Source organism: Ostrea edulis, chromosome 4 (assembly GCF_947568905.1).
Source record: "Ostrea edulis chromosome 4, xbOstEdul1.1, whole genome shotgun sequence".
Classification (NCBI taxonomy): domain Eukaryota; kingdom Metazoa; phylum Mollusca; class Bivalvia; order Ostreida; family Ostreidae; genus Ostrea; species Ostrea edulis.
In genome coordinates this window covers 47,218,800-47,244,297 of record NC_079167.1, presented here as the reverse complement: position 1 = coordinate 47,244,297, position 25,498 = coordinate 47,218,800, and the positions used below count along the sequence as shown (strand labels likewise).

Sequence of the window (25,498 nt, the reverse complement as noted above, 5' to 3'; positions counted from 1 at the left end):
TTTTTGTTTACTTTCTACTCGGGTTATATTTGCAAAACTGAATAGTTTATTAAGTAAATGGTGTTTTTTAATGAATGGTTGATTATTTTTTTATTCAAATGTTTATGATTTGAACCCAGATCATGCAGATGTCCAGTTAGAAAAGTTAAACTGCATTATGATCAGGGATGTGACCTCCGGAATCTCAATTTTGTCACTCCATCAATGCATATACGTTATTAAAATGGATTGAAGATCTTGTCTTGGCAATAAAGTTAATTTGTATGTAAAGTCGGGTCAGCATGATATTAACAGTTGTTCATCAAATATTGCATTTATAGCCCAATGGGCAATAACGCAACATTGATTATTGCTCGGCTTTGAAAATCGGTGGCCCCAGGTGTTGGGCAATGGTAATTACATGTACACACCCCTGAATGATTCCTCCTATGTTAGACGCCTTGCAAACTTGTATATTGGAGAGCGTATGGTATCTCGTAATTATTTACAATTCTATATCTTTTCAGAATATATTTCATGTTAGATACAGAAGTTGTGATGGTGTGTTGATAGGCTATCTTCAACTTGCCATATCTGAGAGTTCCAACATGCAGGCCTGGAGTAATGTGTATAAATCACTAATGAAGTTACTTAGTGTTATTTAGTTTTAAAAAACAGAATGACATTTCAATTTTTACACACTTGCCAAGTGAATCTGATGAGACTGCTACATGTATTTGTGAGTAAAGGCGCTCTGTCTTAACCGAAAAACTATTTTCACAACAAATGGATGGGACAGTAGAGTTGTTGCGGACAATATGTGATTGTGATGACCAAGTACTGAACAAGTGGAAGATTAGAAGAAGGTCCATAATTCAATCATGCTTTTGATTCAAAGGTGAAGACAGCATGGCGGTAGTCCTATTATTCTCCCATTCATCTATGATGGAGAAACTTGTGTAAATGTTTACAGTGTTCTCCCTAATAATTAAGTGCCCACAAGTCTGTATTAATTTATCAGAATATAAAGTCCTTCACAGTACTGACTTTAAAATTAATGTAGATTGTCTCCAGATTTTTCTGAGGAAAAGTGCATAGTTTACATGTGTGAATTTTGAATATATTTCATTCTTGTCTGCAAATGTTGCCGAAACCTGTTGTTATTGATGCACATAGTCATGTTGTGCAAATGATAGACCTCCTTTTTAATTACATGTACTTAAGATCATGTCAACTCCTTTGTCTTAATTGTACATGTATACACAATTCTAATATTAGCATCATATGTATAGCACTTGCTAGTTTAATAAGGATTTTTAAAAAAACTTTCATTTGACATGATTGATCTAAAACGGCCAAAATTCACAAATCTATTTAAATCACAACCTGACCTTAGGCCAGAAAAGTGCCACAGTGGGTTGATATTTTTCTCTTCGATCTTGAAAGAAATTCTTTATGTAGCAGTTTCCAAATAAAATGTACTCTCATGGCCAGGGTGGGACTTCACCGAGAACTTTTTAACATTGCACAACGCAATATTTGTGGATTAGAAGCTCTTGCAGTTTCTTTAAGTTTTCTCTCACATCTTGTTATAATTATATTTTTGGTCGGGTTGCACAATGTGCAAACAGTTTATAAATTGGTGAATGACTGGTGGGCGAGCGACAGTAGCGTCCCTGTAATAGTACCTACGTTGTGTAATCAATTCTTTCACATCTCTCACTTGATGTTCCTCAAACTTTGTACAGTTGTTAGGGATACATTGAAGATGTGCATGTGCCTGAAAGTGATCAGACATTTTTCGAAAAATTTACATGTAGTTGAACTTCGTCATTTTTTAAGCATTTCTTTAATCGACAGTTCCTATTTTGTGTAATCAACTCCTCATATACCTCTAACTTGACATTCCTCAAACGTTGAACAGTTATGAACACATTGAAGATGTGCATGTGTCTTTTTGAAAGTGTTCAGACTTTTTTCAAAAAAATTACATTTAGTTGAACTTTGTCATTTTTTTTAAAGCATTTCCTGAATAGTTGGTACCAATTTTTTGTAATCAACTCCTCTTACAGCATTTATTTGACATCCTTCAGACCTTGAACAGCTGTTATGGAAGCATTGTAAATGTGCCTGCGTCTTTTTGGAAGTGATCAGGCATTCTTTGAAAAATTTACATGTGCATGGTGATGTTGAACTTAGTCCTTTTTAAGCATGGTACTTTATGTAACCGATTCAGCTTTGAACATTTTCCACACCCTGTACATTATAGATGTTATAAAAACATTGAAGATATACATGTAACATTTAAAAATGCTTCTCTTTTTTAACTTTTTTTGTTGTTGTTGAAAAATTCTACCTTTGTCATTTTTCCAGTATGTTTCTACTGTTGTTCCTATGATAGATAACATATTTTACAAGAACCCGGTCATTTCTGTTTTTGAATAAAAAAAATTTTAATTAGTATTTTTGAATATGTTAATTATTTGATATGTCATTGTTCTTGAAATTATATTAATTGAATTGTTATTGTGTTTTTGTAATGACAGTTTATATAGGATCCCTTAATTTCGAGCAGACAGTGCCAGAAGTTTGCTGCAAACAGTGTCAGGGTTGGCAAAAAAGTGGTCAATATGAGTATTGACCGGGCCGGTGGTCAATACTGGTTAAAACCGGTTGATTGAAAATTGTTTGGTCATTATAGTCTGTGTTGTTGGTTATTTTAAATGTTTCAGTGGCCATTATGGTAAATACTGTAATTCATAACATGCACTATCAGTTTATAATATACTTGCAAGTCATAATATTAAATAAATAATGTAAATGACTCTGTTAAATTGGGGAAGATGTAAAAGTTTATTGTAAAAATTTAAAAATTTGTAGCCGTATTACTTTGGCACTGACAACAGCATTGCAGTCTTTACATCTTGCTGTGGTCTTGTTGTCCTCAACAATATCATAGAAATTCCAAATAGGATCTCTAGGCTTCATGATTGTGTCTCTTAGCAGGTCAAGAAGTGAATGTGAGAGGAAAATTGTGGTATTTCCTAAACTATGTTTTGTTGAAGCCATAGATAGTATGATGGGGAAAGTGTTTTCTATTTCTGATCAAATTCTTTAGTTTATCAAGAACTACCTATTGTTTCAAATCTTCATTTAACTGTTAAATAAACATTTGAGGGGGTGTGTTGGTGATGTTTTCATAACAATAACATGTACACTGGTTCTCTCTGGTCCCAGAGTATGCTAATTAACACCTGTCAACTCTGTTCCCTGAGCTCAGGTACCTCTCCTGCTCTGTACATTGCAACACATTGTTTATCTACAGCACCTGTCACCCTATTCATATTAAATCACTGTGTTTATTTAATGTCCAGCTACCTGTTATTCTTAATCTGTCCAGGTACATGTATAAGCAGATCCTATTGTCTAGTTATGCTACATGTGACCCTCTTTTATAGTTCTGAAGATATTATGATCACAGTTTCAGCAAACCAAATATATTCAGGGCCGTAAATTACATGGAGGCGGAGGAGGCAGCTGCCTCCTCCAACTTTTGAGCCAAAAAAAATTAAAATTTAAAGTTCATTAGAATTTATGTTGTTTCCAATAACTAAGAACATGATACCGCCCTTAAAAAGCATTCCAAATCTTTCTTTTAGAATGAGTTAGTCAAGTAACATCTTAGAAGGCCCTAGAATCAAGGATTTTGCACGAAACGTGTTCAGTGTGCACAAAATGTGCTCAGCGTCTGGGGGCCTGGGCGGCCCCCAGACCCCAGCCTAATTTCCTGCCTCCTCCAAATTGAAGGTTAATTTACGGCCCTGATATTAAACTTATGAAATTACATCTAATTATCTAATGAAAATTATTGATAACCAATTGATCCATATATTATAATGAAAAGACTTAATTTATCTTTGCAAAAAATGTACAAAAATAGGAAAATGGACAGTTTAAATCTCAATTGACCAGTATTGACCACTAAGGGAGTATTGACCGGGACGGTTAAAACCGGTTAAAACCGCTGGTTAAAACCGGGGGCGGTTTTAACCGCCCAACCCTGAACAGTGTGCCAGAAGTCTGCAGGAAAAGTGTGCCGCAAGTTTGCCGCAAACTGTGTTCCAGAGGAAAAATTTGCATACGAAAAGTATACTTGCAGCAAATATGCCGCACACTGTGTGCAGCAAGTGTGTGCCGCAAGTTTGCGGCAAACTGTGCCAGAGGGAAAATTTGCATACGAAAAGTATACTTGCGGCAAATATGCCGTACACTGTGTGCCAGAAGTGTGCAGCAAGTGTGTGCCGCAACTGTGCCCCAAACTGTGTGCCAGAGGAAAAATTTGCATACGAAAAGTATACTTGCGGCAAATGTGCTACAACTAGTTGCGGCAAACTGCTGCAAATTTGCAGCAACTGTGTGCCAGAGGGCTTATATTTTGGCAAGAGAAGCCAAATTTTTTGTCTTTGAATGTATGTTTGTGTTAAATATGTTGATCTTATGAATATACATTTATTTAGTATATGATATATATTTTGTACACCAAGTTAAGAGCTTATGGAGTTTATGAACATGTGTTTAAATATCTGAAAATCATTGATGCATTTATTAAATCAATTAGAATTCATGTAACGAAAAAACTTTAAGATGAGCAAAGTGTTTTAACCAATGTGCCAAAGCATTAAAGAAATGAATATAACCTAAATCCATATTGATTTTCTTTCGTTTTTATCATTTAGAGGTACAGAAGTAATTTTTTTTGGACAACAATTCATGTGCTGCTGTACTTGAAACTTTACATACAAAGTGTATAACATGTATGTTATATTTCTTATAAAATTGCATTATTTTTGCCATCATCAAATTAAAATACACCCTGTCGACAGTAGTTTTGGTTTCTTTTTTAGGGGGTGGGGGGTGGGCATTTGTCTGGATTTTTGTGAACCTGTATAAAGAAATTTAAAGACATGAACTCTAAATTAAAATAAAAACAGGCCCATAGGCCAGTTGCTCACCTGAGCACTTTCTATAGAGAAAAGCAGAAATTAGTACATTTATATTGAAAAGTTTGAATATATAAGTGGTTTAAAACTACCCCCAGGGGTCATTATATGAAGAAACTTGAATCTACACTAACTAAAGATGTTTCCATATTGCTTTGACTGATCATGAATTTGCTGTTCTTGAGATTATTAAATATACTCCCTGTGTATCCATATGGTATATATAACTTTGATCCGCTTTAAGGCTGTTGTGGTACTGCATTAAGCCGGGGGTTATGATTTGAGCGAACTTAAGTCTCTGTAATGAAGCTTTCATAAAGGTTATATCTTTTCTCGCACAGTGGTTCTTGAGAAGAAGATTTTTAAGTTAAAAATGTGAAAAGTTAACAGAATACACAAGACAGACAGACACCGGACACCCTTCAATTAGAAAAGCTTGCTTTAGCCTTCAGTTCAGGTGAGCTAATTCATTTTCAGAATAAAAAGGCAAAATATGATGAACAAAAAATTCTACAAGTTTTGGCATCATGTGTGTACAAAATTCAGAGTCAAAATAAATTCTCTCTATAAAACAGTTGCTGTCTTTGGCTGCTGTCCAGACAACAAAATCATCCCACGGACACCCCATTATTGCCATTTCACCCTGAATCTGAGCGTAATATTTATGATTTCGTTTCAGTCTTGGTCCTTCTGGGGTATCCTCCAAACAAAACCCCCCTTTCCCAGCTAGCTCATGGACCTATAAATAATAATAAAATGTTAAAAAAAATATATGATAATAACTTTAACAAACTGACAGAATCAAAGACATTAATACCATGAAAAATTACCTCTTTTTCCACAATTACTTCATTAGAGATTGAGTATGGGCACTTAATCTCTAACACCCCTCTTTGATTTCCCATGGACATGGACTTATCATTTACCCATCCATCACTGCTTGCACCTAAAAATGCATGAGATGGGTAAATGGTAAGCCCAGATGCCTCCACTGTCACATCAGAGACTGTATTCTGCAGAGTCAAGTAGTCTTTCACTGCTTCTTTCTCATGGTCTACACCCCACTGGACTGGACGAGGAAGTGTTTGATATCTTTGATATAAAGAATAATATGCAGTATAATTCATATGTAAAAATAGAAGCTAGTTGAAATACTGAATTATTATAGTAAATTCATGTTTATAATAGTAAATATTTTAATTTCTAAACCTTTGCAAACTGGACCCATTAATAATTTGGTCCACAAGGTTCCTGGGGTTAAGTCCAGCACTTAAAATGACACCAAAGAGAGAACTCGTGATTCTCCCTTTGTGGAGTTCACTCCAAAGGGAACATGATCGTTGACCTCTTGTCCTTTCCTCTACATAGGCGCTCAGATTTTCATCAATTGAAATTAGGATTGACACTTTAATGATATGTTTATAAATGAATCTTATAGCCATGGTAGATATTCATATATATTTTTTCATTATTTCTACATTGTTATTTCTACATTTTTTTCTTACAATTCTCCTTTGACAAGATCAGTGCTTTGGATGCCGTGTTTAATGGATCTTCATATGTTTCCACCTCTATCTCCCTCTCAGCTACGGGGACATCATTTGGGATGTTCCACAAATGACTCATACCTGAAATATCATTTTGTTAGCAAAATTAAAATCATAGAACCTGAAAACAATTTCGAAGTCTGTACTGTGTCTTTCAAGTAATTGACAGTTTGTTGTCTTTACATTTTCCTTCCTAACTGAGACACTAGCTGATATTTATTAATAGAAAAAAAAGTGTTTAGAATGAAAGTTTTCAAGATAAATGCCAATTACTATTCATGTACCTGTACTTGGAAAAATTTCCTTCAAATTTCTCAACTGAAGGAGTGTAGCATTTAAGTCAAAGTCTCTGTGAGTGGTATGGCGAGGGTCAAATGAAGTATCCTCTGTGTCATTGGTGTCGCTGTCTGTCTTATCCTCTTTTGACTTCCTTTGGTTCAAGGTTTCTAGTGGACCTGTTTATATGGGTTTTCTATTACTAGTCTGTTAAAGTGCTACAAAGTTCATATGTTTATTTGGTTATCTGTAAATTGTCAGACTATAAATCAAATTTACTTACTTAATAATCTACTTACCGTTGGGTTTGTTAGACCTTCCTGTGGGTACCACCCATTTGCAAGGCATACTTGTGCAGCTTTCCTGGGGTTTGGCATGGCTCAATGCAAAAAGTAAGCTTCCAATATGACTACAGCTCTGCCCCAGCCTAATTTGAAAATACATATATCCTAGACTTGAGATAATATACATTTGTACCAATATTTAAGAAGAAATCGAACAAGTAAAAAAATTCCTTATAGTAACTCTGAAAATGCTTACCCCACAGGACATTGACAATATCCATGATGGATACTTGTCCCTGACTGTCCATTTCGAGAGATGCAAATGTACACCTGGTAGTGATGTTTCTTCATTGAAGCCTGACACTTAGCTCTGATGTACAGTATTGAGGAATTTATCTAAAAATCAAATAAAGAGTATTTGAAAGACCCCAGTTTACAACTCCTACAGTTTTATGATAACACAATATGACAATTTTAATAATTTATATGCATATGAACACAATAAACAAATGATCATCACTAAAAAATAAAAATAAAAAGACTTCAATATTACACCAAAAATATTCACATGCCATCTTCATTTTAAAACTGTCTTTTAGAGCTTGTCTACAAGAAAACCATGCAAAATGTGATGGAAGCAAGGCTGTCGGATCAACAACATATTTTGAGTGTAATAAAGTACATCAATATCAAATACTTTGGCATATTTTTTTCGGGGGTGTAGTCATTGGATAGGGATTTGCAGCCATGTTACTAAAAATAGCACTTTTGTTCTGACAAAAGGGTAAAATTATGTATATTTTACCCTTTCTATTTAAAAATTCTAACAGGTTATTGAAAATGGATTTTTAAAAATGACACAGTTTGTAAAACAACTGGATATACATATTCATATTGTTTAGTGGGATTCTAAAATTTTACTTCCGTTTAAGTGCACAAAGGTCACAAATTTGGCACGATTCCAGATTTTGATAAATTGCAGAAAATGATAACTTTTGAATCAACTAGTAGTCAAAAAGTAACGCGTTGATTTATTCAAAATTACTTTCATCTTAAAGAGGAGAAGTATATTTACGATATATCAAAAATATGTCTTTGGACTCTCGATTATAGTAAATATATTAATACTTCAAGTTGGGCATTTTTTCCTGCTTGTAGAGCTTTTATTCTGGTAGCCACCTAAACCTGTTTGCCATACATGGTCCTTGTTATCTTATTAAGTCTTATATAATTTTATGATTTCACATCAGATGACCAGAAGTATGTATCAATCATTTTTTGTTGCTATGGGTCCTGGTTGCCATGGTGACAGATTGCAAAATTTGAAAAAATAACGTTTTTAAAAAAAATAATATGCATCGTATGAATAGTTGTAATTTAACACAATTGATATTTGTGTACTTTTAAAATGCAATTTTTAAAAACAAATTTCATGCCAATTTATATGCTATATATAATAAATTCTTTATTTAGACAGGATAGCACGATTAGTACAAATGACTAGTTTACATTGTGGTCCTACAGAGACTTAAATATACTAGTACCGCAAGCAATTGGATCATATTTCTTCATAGATTTGCTTTTCCCATGGATACAATAAGGATAAATCTATTTTTTTTTAAAATCTGACTGGTTATTGAAAACATTCTGAAATAATCAAACTCAATCGCAAATACTAAGCCCGACAACAATGTAACTTTTGAAAAGTTGTATGAGAGTCACAATATTGATATTCTAAAACAAATAAAACTGTTGCCATAGTAACATTTAGACCAATTTAAAGACTGACGTGCTTTAAGTTCAAAGGTAAAACTTGTGTGAAGACAGAACTTAATATCCAGAATATAATACCCAAATCTTTATCTTTTCCTCGGGACAGTTAACACGTCATATGAAGTTGTCAGGTACAATATATTAGATAAAAAGTACTTTGTGGTTAGGAATTTTTAGATGTCATCAAACTTTAACAAATGAAGTACCCAGAAAAAAATTGAGCAGCAACCCTTAAACAATAAAACTTACATGCTTAATATGTGCATATAAACAAGAGTTGTCAGATGACTGTACCTAACCGTTTGTTCAAAAGGTTAAAAGTTTTTGAAAAATAGGTCAAAGTCCAAGGTCGACGTTGACAGTTCTGGCAACAAAAGAAATGACATCTATGTTTGAAACATCAAAGATATATCACTCTTGGTTCAAAAGATATAACCAAGATAAAGTTTTTGAACAGTACGTCAAAGTTCAAGCAAAGGTCGTTAGGTCAAACCAAAAGAAAGGTCTCTTCATGAGGCATCTATATATGTAAAATATCAAAGCCTTATCCCTATTGGTTCAAAAGACATAGCCCAGGTTGACGTTTTTAAAAAAAAACATAGGTCAAGGTCACAAGTCTTGGTACCACATCAAAGGTTATTCAAGGGGAATCAATAAGGGATATATCAAAACCCTACCCCCTTGGTTTAGAAGATATAACCCAGGTTAAAGTGTTTCCTTAAAGTGGCGCCGACGCAAACACTGGGGTCATTACAATACACGTAGCTCTCCGGATAGTCGTCCCGGTGAGCTAAAAAGAATGTGCATGTTCTTTTCTTGTCTTTTTTTTTTTATTCTTACATGTAGCGTATTATTCTACATAATAAATTCATGCGAAAGGGTTCGAAGCAGCCATATTCAATACCGGAAATTAATGATTATAAACATTATACTGAGAGGAGAGGGGTGGTAATGGTAAATGCTCTTAGATAGTGAATGATCTTGTTAAAATCATAAAATAATCAATAATGTTGAATACATCTAAATACAGAAATATTCTTTGCATTCCCACTCCACTCCTAAAACCATTACAGGTACAAATGAAATATAGCTTAAATACTAACTGACAGTAATCACATAAATTGCACCGAAGATGAAAGTCAGATAATAATAACGTCCGAATTCGCACAAAAGTAAAGAAATTCGCTTGTAATAATTGGAAATATAATTTGTAATGAAATGTACTGTTTATACCTGACCCGACTGGTATAGCCTGTCCTGTCTAAACACATACAGTATAGCTAGGTGGAGAGGCCCCGTAGTTGGCACTCATCACCAGGGCGGAGGGTGTGGGTGGGTGGCAAATTTTTTATAGAACCCCCCAACCTCCCTAAAAATTACTTTTAACACAACCCGAAGCTATTTGTTGTTGGTAAAATAGAGAAAGGTGTAAATTTTGGCATGTTGAATCGTAACCTATGATTAAACATTGAGTATGTCTTACTGTTACATTGATCACTGTAGAAGAAAGATACCGAGCAAACTGTTACAGTATACATTCTTAATTGAGAACACGTTATGCATTTTTATTTCACACTTTTGTTATTTTGTCCTGCCCTCATTACTTAGTGCATATATGTAAACTGATAACAAATTTTTTCATCAATCATGATGGTAAATACATTTTGCAAATTCGGGGGGGGGGGGGGCTGCTGCACTAGATCCTCACATGTTCCATCTGGACTGACTATAGATGCATATTTTCTTTGATTTCCTCCACATAACATCTAAGCATTCTCGATTAATGCATGAATTATCAAGGAAAGAAAGCTTTCAATTCTTCAATGACAAAATGCCTCACCACTGGTACTAGTTTGCAGTTTTTAAACCCTGCCAATATTTAGAAATTTCTGGATTACATTCACAGATACTGCTATGTTTTTCACTGATATCACATAAACATGATGTACAAATTCTCAAATCCCATTTCAAGTTGGAATCATAACATTCCATAATATTGCTATCATTTTGTACCTTCTACGTATGAAGATTGCATCAAAGGGGAGGTAATTCCAGCAACAGGTCTATTTCATTAAAAGACCCCCTTTTTCATATAAAATAGTAGATTACTGGGACTTATTTATTAGAAAATGTTAAATCTATCAATAAAATTAAATTTCCAAACAATTTATGCATCTAATATCACAGATTTTAAATCTTTAAAAAGATAATTTTAAATGCTTAAAAATATTCATTTTTGTCAATTTTTAAATTTTAATTGGAAATGAACGGCCAAAAGTCCAAAGTACAATTTTTTATATTTTACAGACAAGGATTTTATATTCAAGTATTATACACTTTTAAAGAAATTTAAGCGTTACTTTTGCAGCAACACTTATTTCAAAATTGACCATATAACACAAAATGAAAAAGTTTGGCACAATGCCAAATTACAGGCTCCATGTAATCTCTATATGGACACTTATGATGTCAAACATGATTTCTCCATAAATGGTTTACATGGAAATATCATAAAAAATCCATTCTTTTCATAAGTCTTCAGAATTGATTTGCATTTTTGAAAAAATAAAATCCTAATATTGAAGGATTTTTCTTGTGTTCAAAGACTAATCCACGTGTAAATACAGAATGCGCTGTTACTAAAACTAGAAACGACCTATCAATAAATTGACCTCAAATTATAATTATTCCAACCATATACTCCAATGATATAAATGATTAGAAATGATATTGATGACCACCATTTCCTTCATTTTTATATATTTGCATGGTTTTCTCGTAGACAAGCTCTTTAAAATACCATGACTACATAGCTCTTTCATTACAAACATGTACATGTATTTTAAAACATGTAAAATACATGTTTAAAGATGTTAATTAGAGTTTATAGTGTGAAACCTTTTTCTAGAAATACAAATTTATACAATATTATTTTATCCCTTATCAGTGACACCTTAATATCTTGGACGTCACCAGCTTCGAAATGCATAACAGATCTGTCTAGGCCCTTGAAATTTTTTACTGTACCCTCATATGGTGAAGGTCTTTCGATTAAAAAACTGTAAATATCACCGAATGTTATTTTCGGAATGTAACAGTGGTCTGGAGAGTCATAAACTACTGCGTTGAAAGGTGGTAAACTGTCTTGAAAGGGTAGTGTCAACGATCCTACAGCCGAATCTTGCTGCACGATCGGTGTTAAAAACAGATGCTGACGTCTGGCATATTAGCAATTCCTGTATGAGATCTTTTTTCTTCTTACTGACATCAATACCATACTCTGTAGCAAGCTTTCGCAACGAATTTACTTTTAACTTGTTTAAAGTTTTCCGCTTTGACATAGTTGTTATCAGGTCACCAATGTAAACAATGTAGTTTGCCGTCCGGAAGCGTTTGTGCGCATGTGCGAGATTTATCGTGAAAAGGCTTATTGTGTAAAAACCACAGTTTAAAAACAATTGTCGATTTATGTCAAATATATTTCTAGCTGCAAACTGTAGCTCTCTGAAAAAATATTGGGACAATGAGGACTAAAATGAAATAAAATAATACAGTAATTGAGAATTATAATTTTTAACGATTAACTGGTTAATTACATGTAATCGGTCAAAAGAATTTACGACTAATTGGTTACCAAATTTTCACCCATTGTCATCCCTACTAACTAAATATTACTGTGTTCATAAACAAGATTTTCCGTGCTTGCACCTCTGGTATGTCCAGACATACAGCGTACAATGTTTACTTAGTTGGGGGGTGGGGTGTTTGCCTTAATAAGATTATTAGTGGGATAATATGTTATGATTTTTATTATATTTTTACAGTTTATTTTCATTTTTATAGTACATTATTATAGAATTTTGACCTCGGATCCGATGCAATCTTTTAGAGGGCTTAAATAGGCTATGCCTGCTGCCCGATCCCATTCACTTTGAGAATAAAATATAGTTTAAATACAAAAATCTTTGAACAGCGATATTTAATAAGACCTCAACTGTACGCAAAATAATCATGCGCCGTAAACCGAAGATTATCCTAAGGGGTGGATATGAATTTAGGAAATGCATTCGATTTCCTGTGCCAACCTGAATACAAATTCGTTATATCTTTAATGTCTGATGTGTTATCTGTTAGAATGGAGCTGACCGCCGCACAAGTTGTGAAACTTTGAGTTTGTGGCTACTTTTAAATGACTTACTCGAGAAAATATTTGTATTTGCAATTTTTGGAAATCTGTGATGTATCCCACGGCAGTGTTAGGAGATAAGCGAATCCATACCATAAAATGTAAATGTTTGTATTTGGGTGCTATGTATACTCTTTACCGGAAGTTCATATAGACCGTCCCACACGAACGATAACTCCTACATCCAAACATTACGAAAAGAGGCAATATGTTTCTACCCAGCTAATGCTACATACAACTGCAGATACATGTATATTTCCAGGGATATTCGGAGTGTGCGAGGTGTCACTTTTCAATCTTGTGAAACGCATTATGTCTGTTATATATTCTGAATTCATTGTAATGAATTTTTCACAGCAAGGGTGATCAGTAAATTGCTTGATACGATCAAACTGTTGGAGACAAGTGCCGCACTCCAGTATCAAAACTTCTGCAGTCTCCATGTTGAACAGAGTTAAAACAGCCGAAACCGCACCCGGAGGTGGTTGCAAATTTTTTAGAAACTAGTCTTAGTTTAAGACCGATAAATGAAAAAAAAAAATGGTTTTGGTTTGACACTGGTTCAAAACTGATTTTGAAAATAAATGGAAAGTTCACCAACTGGCCATTTTATGTATTGCTTTAGAAATTCTCGACAAACAATATTAACAAGACGCTTCACGATACCAAATACTGTACATTCACATACTCCAAATTGGTCAGCAATGGCTTGTATTGTCATTTGAGTTGTTAGGTAACGTATGAAAATGAATAATTGTTTTTCCATTGATATTATTGTTTTGTCTTTAAATTCTTCAAATATTGACAAGAGGGATGTAAAAGTTTCTTGACTCATTCTAAATCTTTGTCTGAAATGATGCTCGGTATACTGGGGAATTACCTCCTCAACATAAAAAGGAAATCTAGGGACTCTGATCCGATGTTGAGGGACCAGGCTCATCAGAGAAGAGCACATTGATGTTTGCATTTGGATTTGAGATAGCCCCAACTTCAGGATCTTCCGTATCATCGCTTTCTAGTAATGTATTATGAAGGATTAGAGATGTCCATGCTAGTTTGTGTCTTCTAGACGCCATATTTGTGATTTAAACTGTTCATTTGTTTCTTCGCTGTAAACCAGATTGAAACCAAAACTGGTTTGAAAACTAGTTTCAAACTCATAAACCAAAACCGTAACCAGTTTATGAGCAACAAATTCGTCCATAAACTGGTTTTGAAAACGCCCATGGTAACTAAGATTATAGGCAAAACTATAAAAGATGACCGATTTATTTAATATACATGTGATATGGACAGACTGTACACTAAATTGCACACTTTTTCAACCCCATTCACGTTGTAACGCCTGTACATTAAAGGCGTACACCGCAAGTTAATTGTGTCGCCAAATGTGATCACCCGAATTTTCTCTGTTCTTGCAAATGCAATGTATAATTATATGATTATAAAATTGGAAATGATGAAAGCAAATTGGTAACATTAAATGCTATATTCATGAGATAATTCTGTTTAATTACCACTTGTGGAATTCTTAAAAATATCTTCCAGCATTTCTGTATACTTAAAGCAATACAAGCTGTAACTGACGGCATTTTTCAACTATCCAATTATGCATCAATTAACTCCTATCGGTATAACTAATATAATCCCCAAGATCTGGAAAAAAAATCAGCAAAATAAACAAGCAAATATTGTTTTGAGGGCATACCTACAATGAACGTTTCGTATAAACCGCTATTGCGTCTTATATATACATGTAATGGACATGAGGACGATGACTGCCGAACATAATCGGGTTGCTGAGACCGAGGCATATACAAAGATGGAAAATGACGTGAGTAACTACAGGTTGCGTTTAAAATATTACATCGTTTCATGAATGACAAGAAGTGCTATAAGTGTATGAAAGCAATAATTACGCAAATGTGCCACTCAAATGAAATTTTGATAATGAATTTTCTATAAAATTAGCATTTTAAGCTTAAATTGTTTACAAATCTGACGCGTACTCAGTGCCTCTCTTTCGCTTTTTTTTCCAATATGGTGACCTCCAAGGTCAATGCACATCGGAGATTACGAGCATAAATTACTGATAATGATTCATGAATCTACATTTTCTGCTCATTTGACGGGTTTATTGCTTCAGATTCATTCTGATTTTATTAAGAAATATATATTCAATCACAAATGTGTTAAATATTCATTCTTTTATTTTTCAATTTATTTACCGTCAGTTACAGCTTTTATTGCTTTAAAATTATTTATAGGTGTATCAAACCCATTTTAGGATTGATATTCTGTACAAATTTTGTATCACTTTTTGTGTATAGATTTTTCACTCAAAATCACGCTTTTTAAAAGCCATTGTACAGATTTGCGGTTGAAAAATTATCACACGTACGAATCTGACTGGGATTTTTTTTTTTTTTTTTTTTTTTTTTTTTTTTACATTAACCTGTAAAAACCAACTGTTTACATAATACAGAATTACAAATTTATGGAGCGCCAAATTAACATAAACTCAAATAATTGAAGATATCTTCATATAATTATATATCATCAATTCATTTGATGGTCGCAACAATTGAATTAAAGATCTCTTCAAATAATTAATGATATCTTCAATTCTGAATTATTGCGCGCATTAATTGCGAATATTTGTCAGTTGTTTCCCCTATTTCAAACATAGGTGGCGCAATACTCGTTTACGTCCTTGTTGACTTCCGGTGTACATAAGATTTATGAGAGATTGTAAGGTTTTTGTTGTGCAAATAGGGAGCGGGGATAGAATTCCCGAGATATGAAGCTTTTAAAAAATTCAATTGGTTCATTGTCATCATATGTGACAGCGACAACGATCGTTTTAAGTTCCACTCAGCGCCGTGCGCTATAAACTTCAGTCTTCAGTTCAGTCCGACTTCACAGATATCAGATCAGTGTCAGATGACGACTTTGTTGCAGAAAGTATTTACGGGGGGGGGGGGGGGGGGTGATTAAACATTTCCTCTGTAGATCGTAATATTCTACATGAATGTTTTATGCTGAAATTTTATCAATCCTTAGTGATACAGTCATCAATGATCTTATAATTATATGACTCACACCCCCCCCCCCTTCTAGATTAGATCTATAATCGAACAGGGGAAATTTGAGTCATCAATATATAAACGAAGTATGGTACAAAAATATATTACAGATGTCATTTAAAAATTAATTTTAGAGTTAACCAAGGTCGTCAAAATATGAATGAACGCGATTGCTAACAGCACTCCCCCCCCCCCCTTCCGTCGTCACTCGGTACGATGACGCGACTGTAATGGAGGGGTGGCTATCATCAGACTGTAACTGTAAGGCAGTGAATATTCCTAGGTCTTGTTTTCGTTTTTGATGACTGGATTGTAAATTAATTTCATCACTTTACTTTCATTGTTAATTTTGTTATAATTCAAAACGTGTTGTAAAATATTGTTTGAATTTCAGGGAAAACGAGTCTGGATTCTTCAATATAGTCAATACGTATGAAATTAATCAAAATATGGGATGAAATTGTCAAACTTTCATAACTTATCAAAGTTTTCATTACCATAGTTATGTTGTTATGTCATGTTTATCAACTGACCCACGGAAGTACAGTCCAATACGTCAAAGAAACGAATACCAGTCCTAGCTTATTTTAACTGTTGGCGCAAACCAGAAGAAAAATGCATCTCAAGAGATTAAGATGTTTCTGAATTTTTTAGAAATAAAATTTGAATCATATCTCCTTTTATCAAAATTAAATGCAAATTAATAAAGCTATAAATTTATCCAAGTGAAGTAAATACAAATTTCACTGTCATATATACAATGTTGTGTTCATAATAAAAGCCACACATACCCCGGTAGACCTATTGTTCATTGTGGTTTTTATTTTTAAAAATCATTGCATTACGTTTTTCAATATGCACTTGTAACTTTGATTTCAATCTGAAGTATGAACATTCAAATTGAAAAGTGTACTACATTTGTTAAGTGATGTTTTTTAGTATTAAATCATTCAGATCATGAACTGTCATGGTACATACATGTATACACGTGATAAATTCTTATACGTGAAAGTAAACACGGGTCAAATTATGTAGGCCTACATCAGTTTCCTGCAACACCATGGACAAACGTCATTTGGATACAACCATTCCTATACGCAGGATACAGTCGTGCTTTTCACGCAGAGTACAACCAACTCATAGTATATCAATCATAAATCATGGATGGAGACGTGAATTTAGAAGTTGAAAGAAAGCTTGAACTTCCGTCTTAAACTTGCAATCCAAATTGTAATATTCAATTAAAATGTAGAAACTCGAAATTTTGAATCCTTATTGTACACCTAGCATATGGGGTAGTAAAATTTATTTCACCTGCCAATTTTTATGCTCTCGCTTGCCCTATGGACTAATAAAAAAGTTAATCGCAAGGACTGTTTACTTACCGTGACGTCATCACGTAAGTGATATAAGTTAAAACACGTAAATAAACTGTTAACTGTGAAGTTAAGGTGTATGATATATGTACTCTGTATACATACATGTGTCTTCTCTATCGTGAATTTTATTTCATAAAGAGAAGTTATACATATACATTCATTATTACTACACATTTTAACAGCTTAATAATAGAAATTCAGAGATATATGGATATATTTAATAATTGATATTCTTAATCCTCGATCGCGAGAGAGAGAGAGAGAGAGAGAGAGAGAGAGAGAGAGAGAGAGAGAGAGAGAGAGAGAGAGAGAGAGAGAGAGAAAGAGAGAGGGGGGGAGGGGGTCCGCATTTTATTGTTTTAAACATATGCAATTCAACAACTTATAAAGAATTATGATGTATTGTATATTTTATATTCAACCTACTACTACTGTTAATTCTACTGCTTAAGCATGTAAACTTAATCACGAAGTAGTTTATAATGAAAAACGTTAAATGTGTATTGAATGTCTTTATTTAATCGATGTGACAGAGAAAATTCGGTTGCAGCTGAAACTCTCAACGTGCTTTCCTTTCCGCCCAGAGAGTCTTGCAATGCGTTTTCTAAGTTCGTCTCTAAGCGCAGTGAGGTCCTACGAACCGTAATCCGTCGTCGTTACTAAATATTCAACAACTTTCTTATCTAAACGTGTCCTTCCGACGCTCTCTTAAATCTGAGGTTAGAAACGCCTTGGACGTTAACGGATCGTGCGCCACCTGTAATCAAGGACGAGTAATTTGGAGTTTTATTTGCCATTGAATTGATGATAGCATTAATTCTTCAGCTGAATTGATGCGCGCTTTAATTGAATTAATGATCTCTTCAAATGAATTAATAATATCAACAATTGAATTGATGCGCGCTACAATTCAATTGAAAAGAGCAATAATTGATATAATGCGCGCATTAAATCAATTGATGAGAGCAATAATTGAATTGATGCGCGCAATAATTCATTTGATGAGAGCAATAATTGATTTAATGCGCGCATTAATTCAGTTATTGCTCTCTTCAATTGAATTAATGAAGATTATTTGAATTCAATGTCAAATAATCCAGCTTGATTGACCGAAGTTCTTTGGCGTATATTACTTTTGTGTTATCACCTTGGTGGCTTTACTGTGGTACGACGTATTCGTATAACGCACACCAAGTACGACTTAACCAAACGGACCAATACTTGCCTCTTCCGTTTCCGTCTACAAGCAAACAAGTCACGAATTTTCGCTAGACGAAGTGTAATCTGTATTATCGACTACTTCTCCATCCTTATTTGCCATCATCATGCCACCCGTGCGAACCAGGGTGACAAGACTTTCAGAGGTGGAAAGAAACCGTCAATTCGTGTCCCCAGCCCGGGGACGTGGGAGAAGACGTAGGCCAAACAGCGTGGCCACCGACTCCTCGAGGCCCATACCCACGGCATCCGCTGTTGTAAATGCAGCGGGGGGAACCACACAATCAGAGACTGACGACACTCATGCCATTCAGGACTTGCAGGCTAATCCGTCAGGTGAGTTTGACGTAAACCATCAATGTCTTATTCCCCCCATTGACATTTTCCCGCCGGCTGTCGACTTCGCGGGACCCAATTTCTCAGTCGCGGAGTATCAACCCTCGGTAATCAATAGCTCTTTCGATCCGGTCAGCTTTCATGTCCCGGAAAAACTCAAAAATCAAATTTGGGAGGGAAAATTTATCGACATTTCCTTACTGCTTAGGTCAGCGCGGGAACTGGACGGTCATCTTGAAACTCAGGGCCAAATCGAAATCCGAAATGGTGTCATGTGCCTTGTCAAGCCTAAACATAATTCCTTTCTGTCAATTGAAAAATGGTCATCGGCTTTCATTATTTTCACCAGTATCATGCTAGAAAAATACAGAACTAGAGCCCAAGAGTTCCTCAAATATATGCGAGATATCAGACTGGTCGCGTCCAGGTCATCGGGGTGGTTCCGCTATGACGAGCAGTTTCGCTTGAGAAAACAAGCTGACCCACAGTCTTCGTGGGGAATCATTAACTCCGAGCTATGGCTCTTGTATATCACAAACGGTACTCATCCCTCACAACCCTCGGGAAAAAACTCCGCGGCCCCGAACATGCATCGCGAGTCTCTCGGCAATTATCCCCAATATAAAACACAGGTCAACACCTTATTTTGCAAGTTGTTTAACGCTGGTATAAATTGTAAGTTTGCACCAAATTGTAGGTTCAGCCACAGATGCAAAGGGTGTGGTGGAGATCATCCAGCATCAAAGTGCCGGGCAACAAAATAATTACCAATCGTTGTATACACTTGGGAAAACCCCCATCAATGTCAACCAACTTGCCCATTACCTACACAATTATCGTGATCAACTTTTTCTCATTAGAGGCTTTCAATCTGGTTTTAGTTTACATTATCAAGGGCCAAGGCGCCCAAGGGATTCCAATAATCTAAAAAGCATAGTACTAAATCCTCAACTAGCTCAACAAAAAATTCAGAAAGAAGTACTGCTCCAGCGAGTCGGGGGGCCTTTCGATTCACCCCCCTTCCACTCGCTACAAGTTTCACCTTTAGGTTTAGTATCCAAAAAGGATGGTGATTTTCGGTTAATACACCACCTATCCTTCCCTGAGTATGACTATTAATGATTTCATTGACCCAGCAGTTTGTTCTGTTCATTATGCATCCATTGACGATGCCGCTGCCATCATATCCTTCTTGGGCCCTGGAACCTACTTAGCCAAATCGGACATTAAATCGGCATTTCGTCTAATACCTGTAGCTCCCTCAGATTTCGAACTTTTAGGTTTCAAGTTTCAGAACAAATACTATTACGATAAAATGCTACCATTTGGGGCATCAGTCAGCTGTGCAACCTGGGAAAGATTTGCTTCGGCATTACATTGGATAGTCCAAAATAGGACACGCAATCCATCCATTTTACACTATCTTGATGACTTCCTGTTCATGGGCTCCGCAAATTCAAACAAGTGTCAAGCTACTCTCTCAGAATTCAAACACATTTGCCAAGATATAGGTGTACCCATTGCTCTCGAAAAAACTACAAACCCAACTACAACCCTTATTTTCTTAGGTATAGAGCTAGACACAGTGAATATGATCATGCGACTCCCACAGGACGAGCTACTTTTGCTCAAACAGCGCATTCATGTCTTCCTTCACAGTAAAAAAGCTACTCTTAAATCTTTTCAGTCACTCATTGGGCTGCTAAATTTTGCATGTAAAACGGTAGCACCAGGGAGAGCCTTCTGCAGACGTTTAATTGATGCTACTATGGGCACTACCAAAACACACCATAAGATCAGAATCAATTCTTCCATCAAAGAAGACCTTAGAGTATGGGAACAATTCCTAGCAAACTTCAACGGCATTTCGGTCATTTCCTCTCCGACATTGACATCGGATTCGTACTTGCAATTATACACAGATAGCGCTGGGGGAACAAAAGGGGGTTTGGCATTTACTTTGCAGGTAGCTGGGCTCATGCAAGCTGGCCGCACAGCTGGAGTCGTTCGGACATAGTTAGGGACATGACATTCCTTGAGCTTTTCCCGGTATATGTAGCAATCGTGCTATGGTCGCCACAATTGGCTAACAAACGTATTCTTTTCCACATAGATAATTCTGCTGTAGTCCAGGTTATTAATTCCGCTACTTCAAAATCTCACAGGGTCATGAAAATTGTTCGAAAATTGGTTCTCATCACACTACAACACAATATTACAATCCAGGCGCAATACATACCCTCCAAACGCAACGTTATAGCAGATAGTATTTCTCGTTCGCAGTGGAGAAGATTTCGACATCTCGCCCCCCGCGCCGACCAGTGGCCAACCCAGCTACCCAACCAAATATGGGATATCTAAAGGTAGAATCACAACGCCTCATCAACAACGCCCTGTCTGATAACTCCAACAAAGCTTACAATTCGGCACTGAAGAAATTCCATGCATTTGCCCAGATTTTTGGCATTGCCATTTCCTGGCCGTTACCCTTAGATATAATTTTAAACTTTATCGCATATTTGTCGTTCCAACATATGTCCCCAAATACAGTTCAGTTATACATACGCGCATTGGCATATTTTCATAAAGTAAGGCAGGTATCGGATCCAACTGCCTCCATCTTAGTCGCAAAAGCTCTACAAGGGTTGGTACGTGGCAACACAGCCCCAGATACTCGGTACCCGATTACCCTACCCATTCTAGAAAAATTGCTAGCGTATTTACCTTTTGTGTGCACATCCTCTTTCGAATCTACACTCTTTGCTAGCGCCTTCTCACTGGCCTATTTTGGTTTACTCCGAGTAGGCGAATTCACTCTGGCAAACTCCTGCAATAGCCGATATTCTCATTGCATTCAATTTCGACATGTTACTCTGGGGGAGGAAAGCAAACATGTCACATTTACTATACCTCATTCCAAAACCGACCAAACGGGCAAAAAAACCACTATATTCATTCGGAGTCAGCCCCACTCGATCGCATGCCCAGTCCACAGTATGCGCAATTTCCTAGCAATAAGGCCACACACCTCAGACACTCACTGTCTGTTCATCCACAGTAATGCTATGCCTTTGACTAGATTCCAATTTAATGCAGTACTGCAGAAAGCAATTCAGGCTATCAGTACACCAGGTCAATTTGGTACCCATAGTTTTCGAATCAGTCGGGCCACTGACTTGACTCTACAGGGTTTTTCCGACCAGCAAATACAAACATTTGGGAGATGGAAGTCTTTAGCCTTTCAGAAATACATCCGCATGTAATGTCACTTCGCAGCCCTCGGACCACTACAGGACACACAATTTAAGTAATGACACCCCTGCCATCAATACATAACAAATAAGTAACCAAACCAAAGATATTTCAGATTGTTCAATATGGATCCTCGGGTCTTCAATCCCATTTTGGGCAGGTCAGTCGACATCAAACCGCACAGGCGGAAAAAACCTTGACTTACCAGCCCACATTCATTGGCATGAAAGACGGGGGATGCAGTGGCAACAATTGGCCCCTTGGTGATGGACCTCCTGAGGAAGTATCCTGCACCTAGATTCATGGTGATACATCTAGGTTCAAACGACATGGTCACCCCAGGCCTAACTGGCAAAAAGTTGGTAGAGGAAATAAAGTGTTCATTTCTCAGATATAATGCCCTAATCCCACAAACTACATTAGTATGGTCCTCCATCTTGCCCCGCCTATACTGGCATGGGGTTCCTGGCAAACTAGGTGGTAAGATTAACAAAAAACGTGTAAAGGTTAACAAAAGAATTCTTAAGTTCGTGTTAGATTTGGGGGGGTTGGTCATTAACCATCACAACATCTCAGCAAGAAACGTGCGCTTATTTAGATTTGATGGAACACAACTTTCGGATATGGGCAACGACATTTTCTTAAACAACATCAGGGCAGCTTTTCACATATTCATCAATCAACTAGGCAATTGTTACCCTCAACCTGTTTAACTGGGTCTGGCATTTTAGGGGGGGGGGGTAGTGGTTTTTCATGGTTATTGGAGGTACATCATATCGATGTCTGTGGCAGGTCTGGGGGGATATAATACAAGAAAGTGTCCGTCCGATCTGGCCTGTTGTTCCCTGCCCATCTGTCATACAAAGACAGAGGGACTAATGTGGCTCATATGAGCAAGTACTGGTTCATATGAAGTAGAAAGCTGTGTATAGTGGCTCACGTGAAAAAGTTTTGATTCAAGTTAATTGGGGCACCCAGGACTGCAGTCTTGGTGTCCTCTCCACCTCCTTAACTGGGAGGGGAGATCCCAGTTCCGGAATACCAGGGGGAGGTACTGGTATGACTCACCGGGGGGCTATTTGGTGGAACAGGGTAAAGCAGATCGGGCGGGCCCGTTTTCGGTCCCTTGATGTCGCAGTCTGGGACGTCGGCTCTCGTGCTCACACGAGGCCACCGGTTTGCCCTAATACCTATGGTCGGTACTCCGGATATCCCTTTAGACCTGCAATTTTTTAATTTGTACATGTACATATAACATGCGGCCGTAGCTGCCAATTCACCCTGTGTGTACTATGTCCATTTTAGTTCAATCGTTTCATGTTATGAAATATGTCTGGTTATTCTAATAAATATAGAAAAGCTCAGTATGTGTTCTCTATCAGCTAAAAGGCCAAAGGGGCCAAGAGAGTGGGCACCCAATATGGTTAGTTAGGGACTACCACCGGAGTGTTCAATTAATGATATATTTAATTCATTTGAAGAGAGCAATAATTCTTTTAGAGAGAGCAACTATATAATTAAAGATATCTTCAATTCAACATATCCACAATTGAAATAATGATATCTTTAATTGAATTGTGCCTCTCTCTTTAAAAGAATTGATGCGCGCATTAATTCCTTATACAAAAGCATTGTAAATGATTTAAAGATATCTTTAATTGAATTAAAGAGATCATCAAATTATTTATACCGAGCTCTAAATTAATTATTGTGAGCAATATTTCTACTAAATTGATGCTATCATCAAATGAATTGAAGAGAGCAATAATTGAATTAATGCGCGCATCAAATCTATTATTGCTCTCATTAATTAAATTAATGCGCGCATCAATTGAATTGAAGAGAGCAATAATTAAATCAATGCGCGCATTAAATTAATTATTGCTCTCATTAATACGCCAGTTTCGAGATAAGAACTCTTCTGTATAGGGGGTGCATTAAGTGGAATTTTGAATGCCTAAGTGGGACAGAGTGGATATACAGCCAACGAGAAAGACAATGAAATGTATTAAAAGCGGCTTCTCTTTAAATATGTAAATGTGGGAAATACAAAATGCTATCGAAAGAAATGTTTTACCGAAGTGGAAACATACAAACAATGTCATATTTGCAAGAAATATCTTGGATATGGTACTTATGACCAGCGAAATAACGTGATAGGATAAGAATTCTATGTATTTAATTACTCCCTAAATACTTATCACTTACTTAGTTTGTGTATCAGTCGAATTCGGGTTATCAAACAGCGTATGAGAAACTTACTGAGTACATTCACTTACGCTGTGATGAATATCTGTCCCACTCCCACGTGTAAACAAATTCTTTCGCGCCTTACTATGTACAAGAGTTCTCAAAGGGAAATAACTCGGACGTATCTCGAAACCGGCGTATTCAATTGATGCGCGCATTAATTCAATTGATAAGAGCAATAATTTAACTGAAGTGCGCATTAATTCATTTGATGAGAGCAATAATTGATTTAATGCGCGCATTAATTCAATTAAAGAGAGCAATAATTGAATTGATGATATCTTCAAATAATTGAAGATATCTTCAATTATTTGAGTTTATGTTAATTTGGCGCTCCATACAAATTGAATGCAAGTTTATAAAGATGTTTAAAGTTTATGTTAAGAAACATACACGTAAATATACTACACACAGATTACATACATGTAAATATATGATACACAGATTGCATACACGTAAATATAATCATACAAAGATTGCAGGCAAGTGAAGTTTCTTACAAATGTACATATACAGTTAATGCATTTGTTTATCATCCAAAAACTATTGATTATTCATAATCTACTCATATCTTATGTACACAATATCACATTCCATAAAAGTTAAAGACCTTGTAAGTTGTAAGAACAAATGAATTTAATGCACTATCAAATTAAAAGAAATGCACTATCAAATCAATAGAATATGTTGATACCAAGCAAATCAATAAAAAAAAACTTCATATAAATTTGACATTTAAAATATACTAATGTCATACAAATGTTGAACTTTTCAAATTAATCAAACAAATCCATGATAATTTAATACCACGATATAACATATCACACATATTCGTCCCGTGAGGATCCGGGTTAGAATAGGCCCCCAGTACCCCTTGCTTGTCGTAAGAGGCGACTAAATAGGGCGGTCCTTCGGATGAGACCGGAAAAACC

General features: G+C 35.8%; 1 protein-coding gene across 1 annotated transcript in view; it reads right to left on the bottom strand.

The window, feature by feature from the left end:
• Positions 1 to 4,568: 4,568 nt before the first annotated feature.
• Positions 4,569 to 25,498, bottom strand: part of LOC125671002 (uncharacterized) — a 139,433-nt gene continuing 118,503 nt past the window's right edge. The window contains exons 8-14 of the mRNA XM_056162786.1: positions 7,343 to 7,482; positions 7,102 to 7,229; positions 6,811 to 6,981; positions 6,485 to 6,607; positions 6,189 to 6,384; positions 5,810 to 6,071; positions 4,569 to 5,718 (exon numbers count right to left, since the gene is read on the bottom strand). Of these exons, the coding sequence (XP_056018761.1) occupies positions 5,428 to 5,718; positions 5,810 to 6,071; positions 6,189 to 6,384; positions 6,485 to 6,607; positions 6,811 to 6,981; positions 7,102 to 7,229; positions 7,343 to 7,482 (1,311 nt within the window). The 3' untranslated portion in view covers positions 4,569 to 5,427. The remainder of the gene's footprint in view (positions 5,719 to 5,809; positions 6,072 to 6,188; positions 6,385 to 6,484; positions 6,608 to 6,810; positions 6,982 to 7,101; positions 7,230 to 7,342; positions 7,483 to 25,498) is intronic.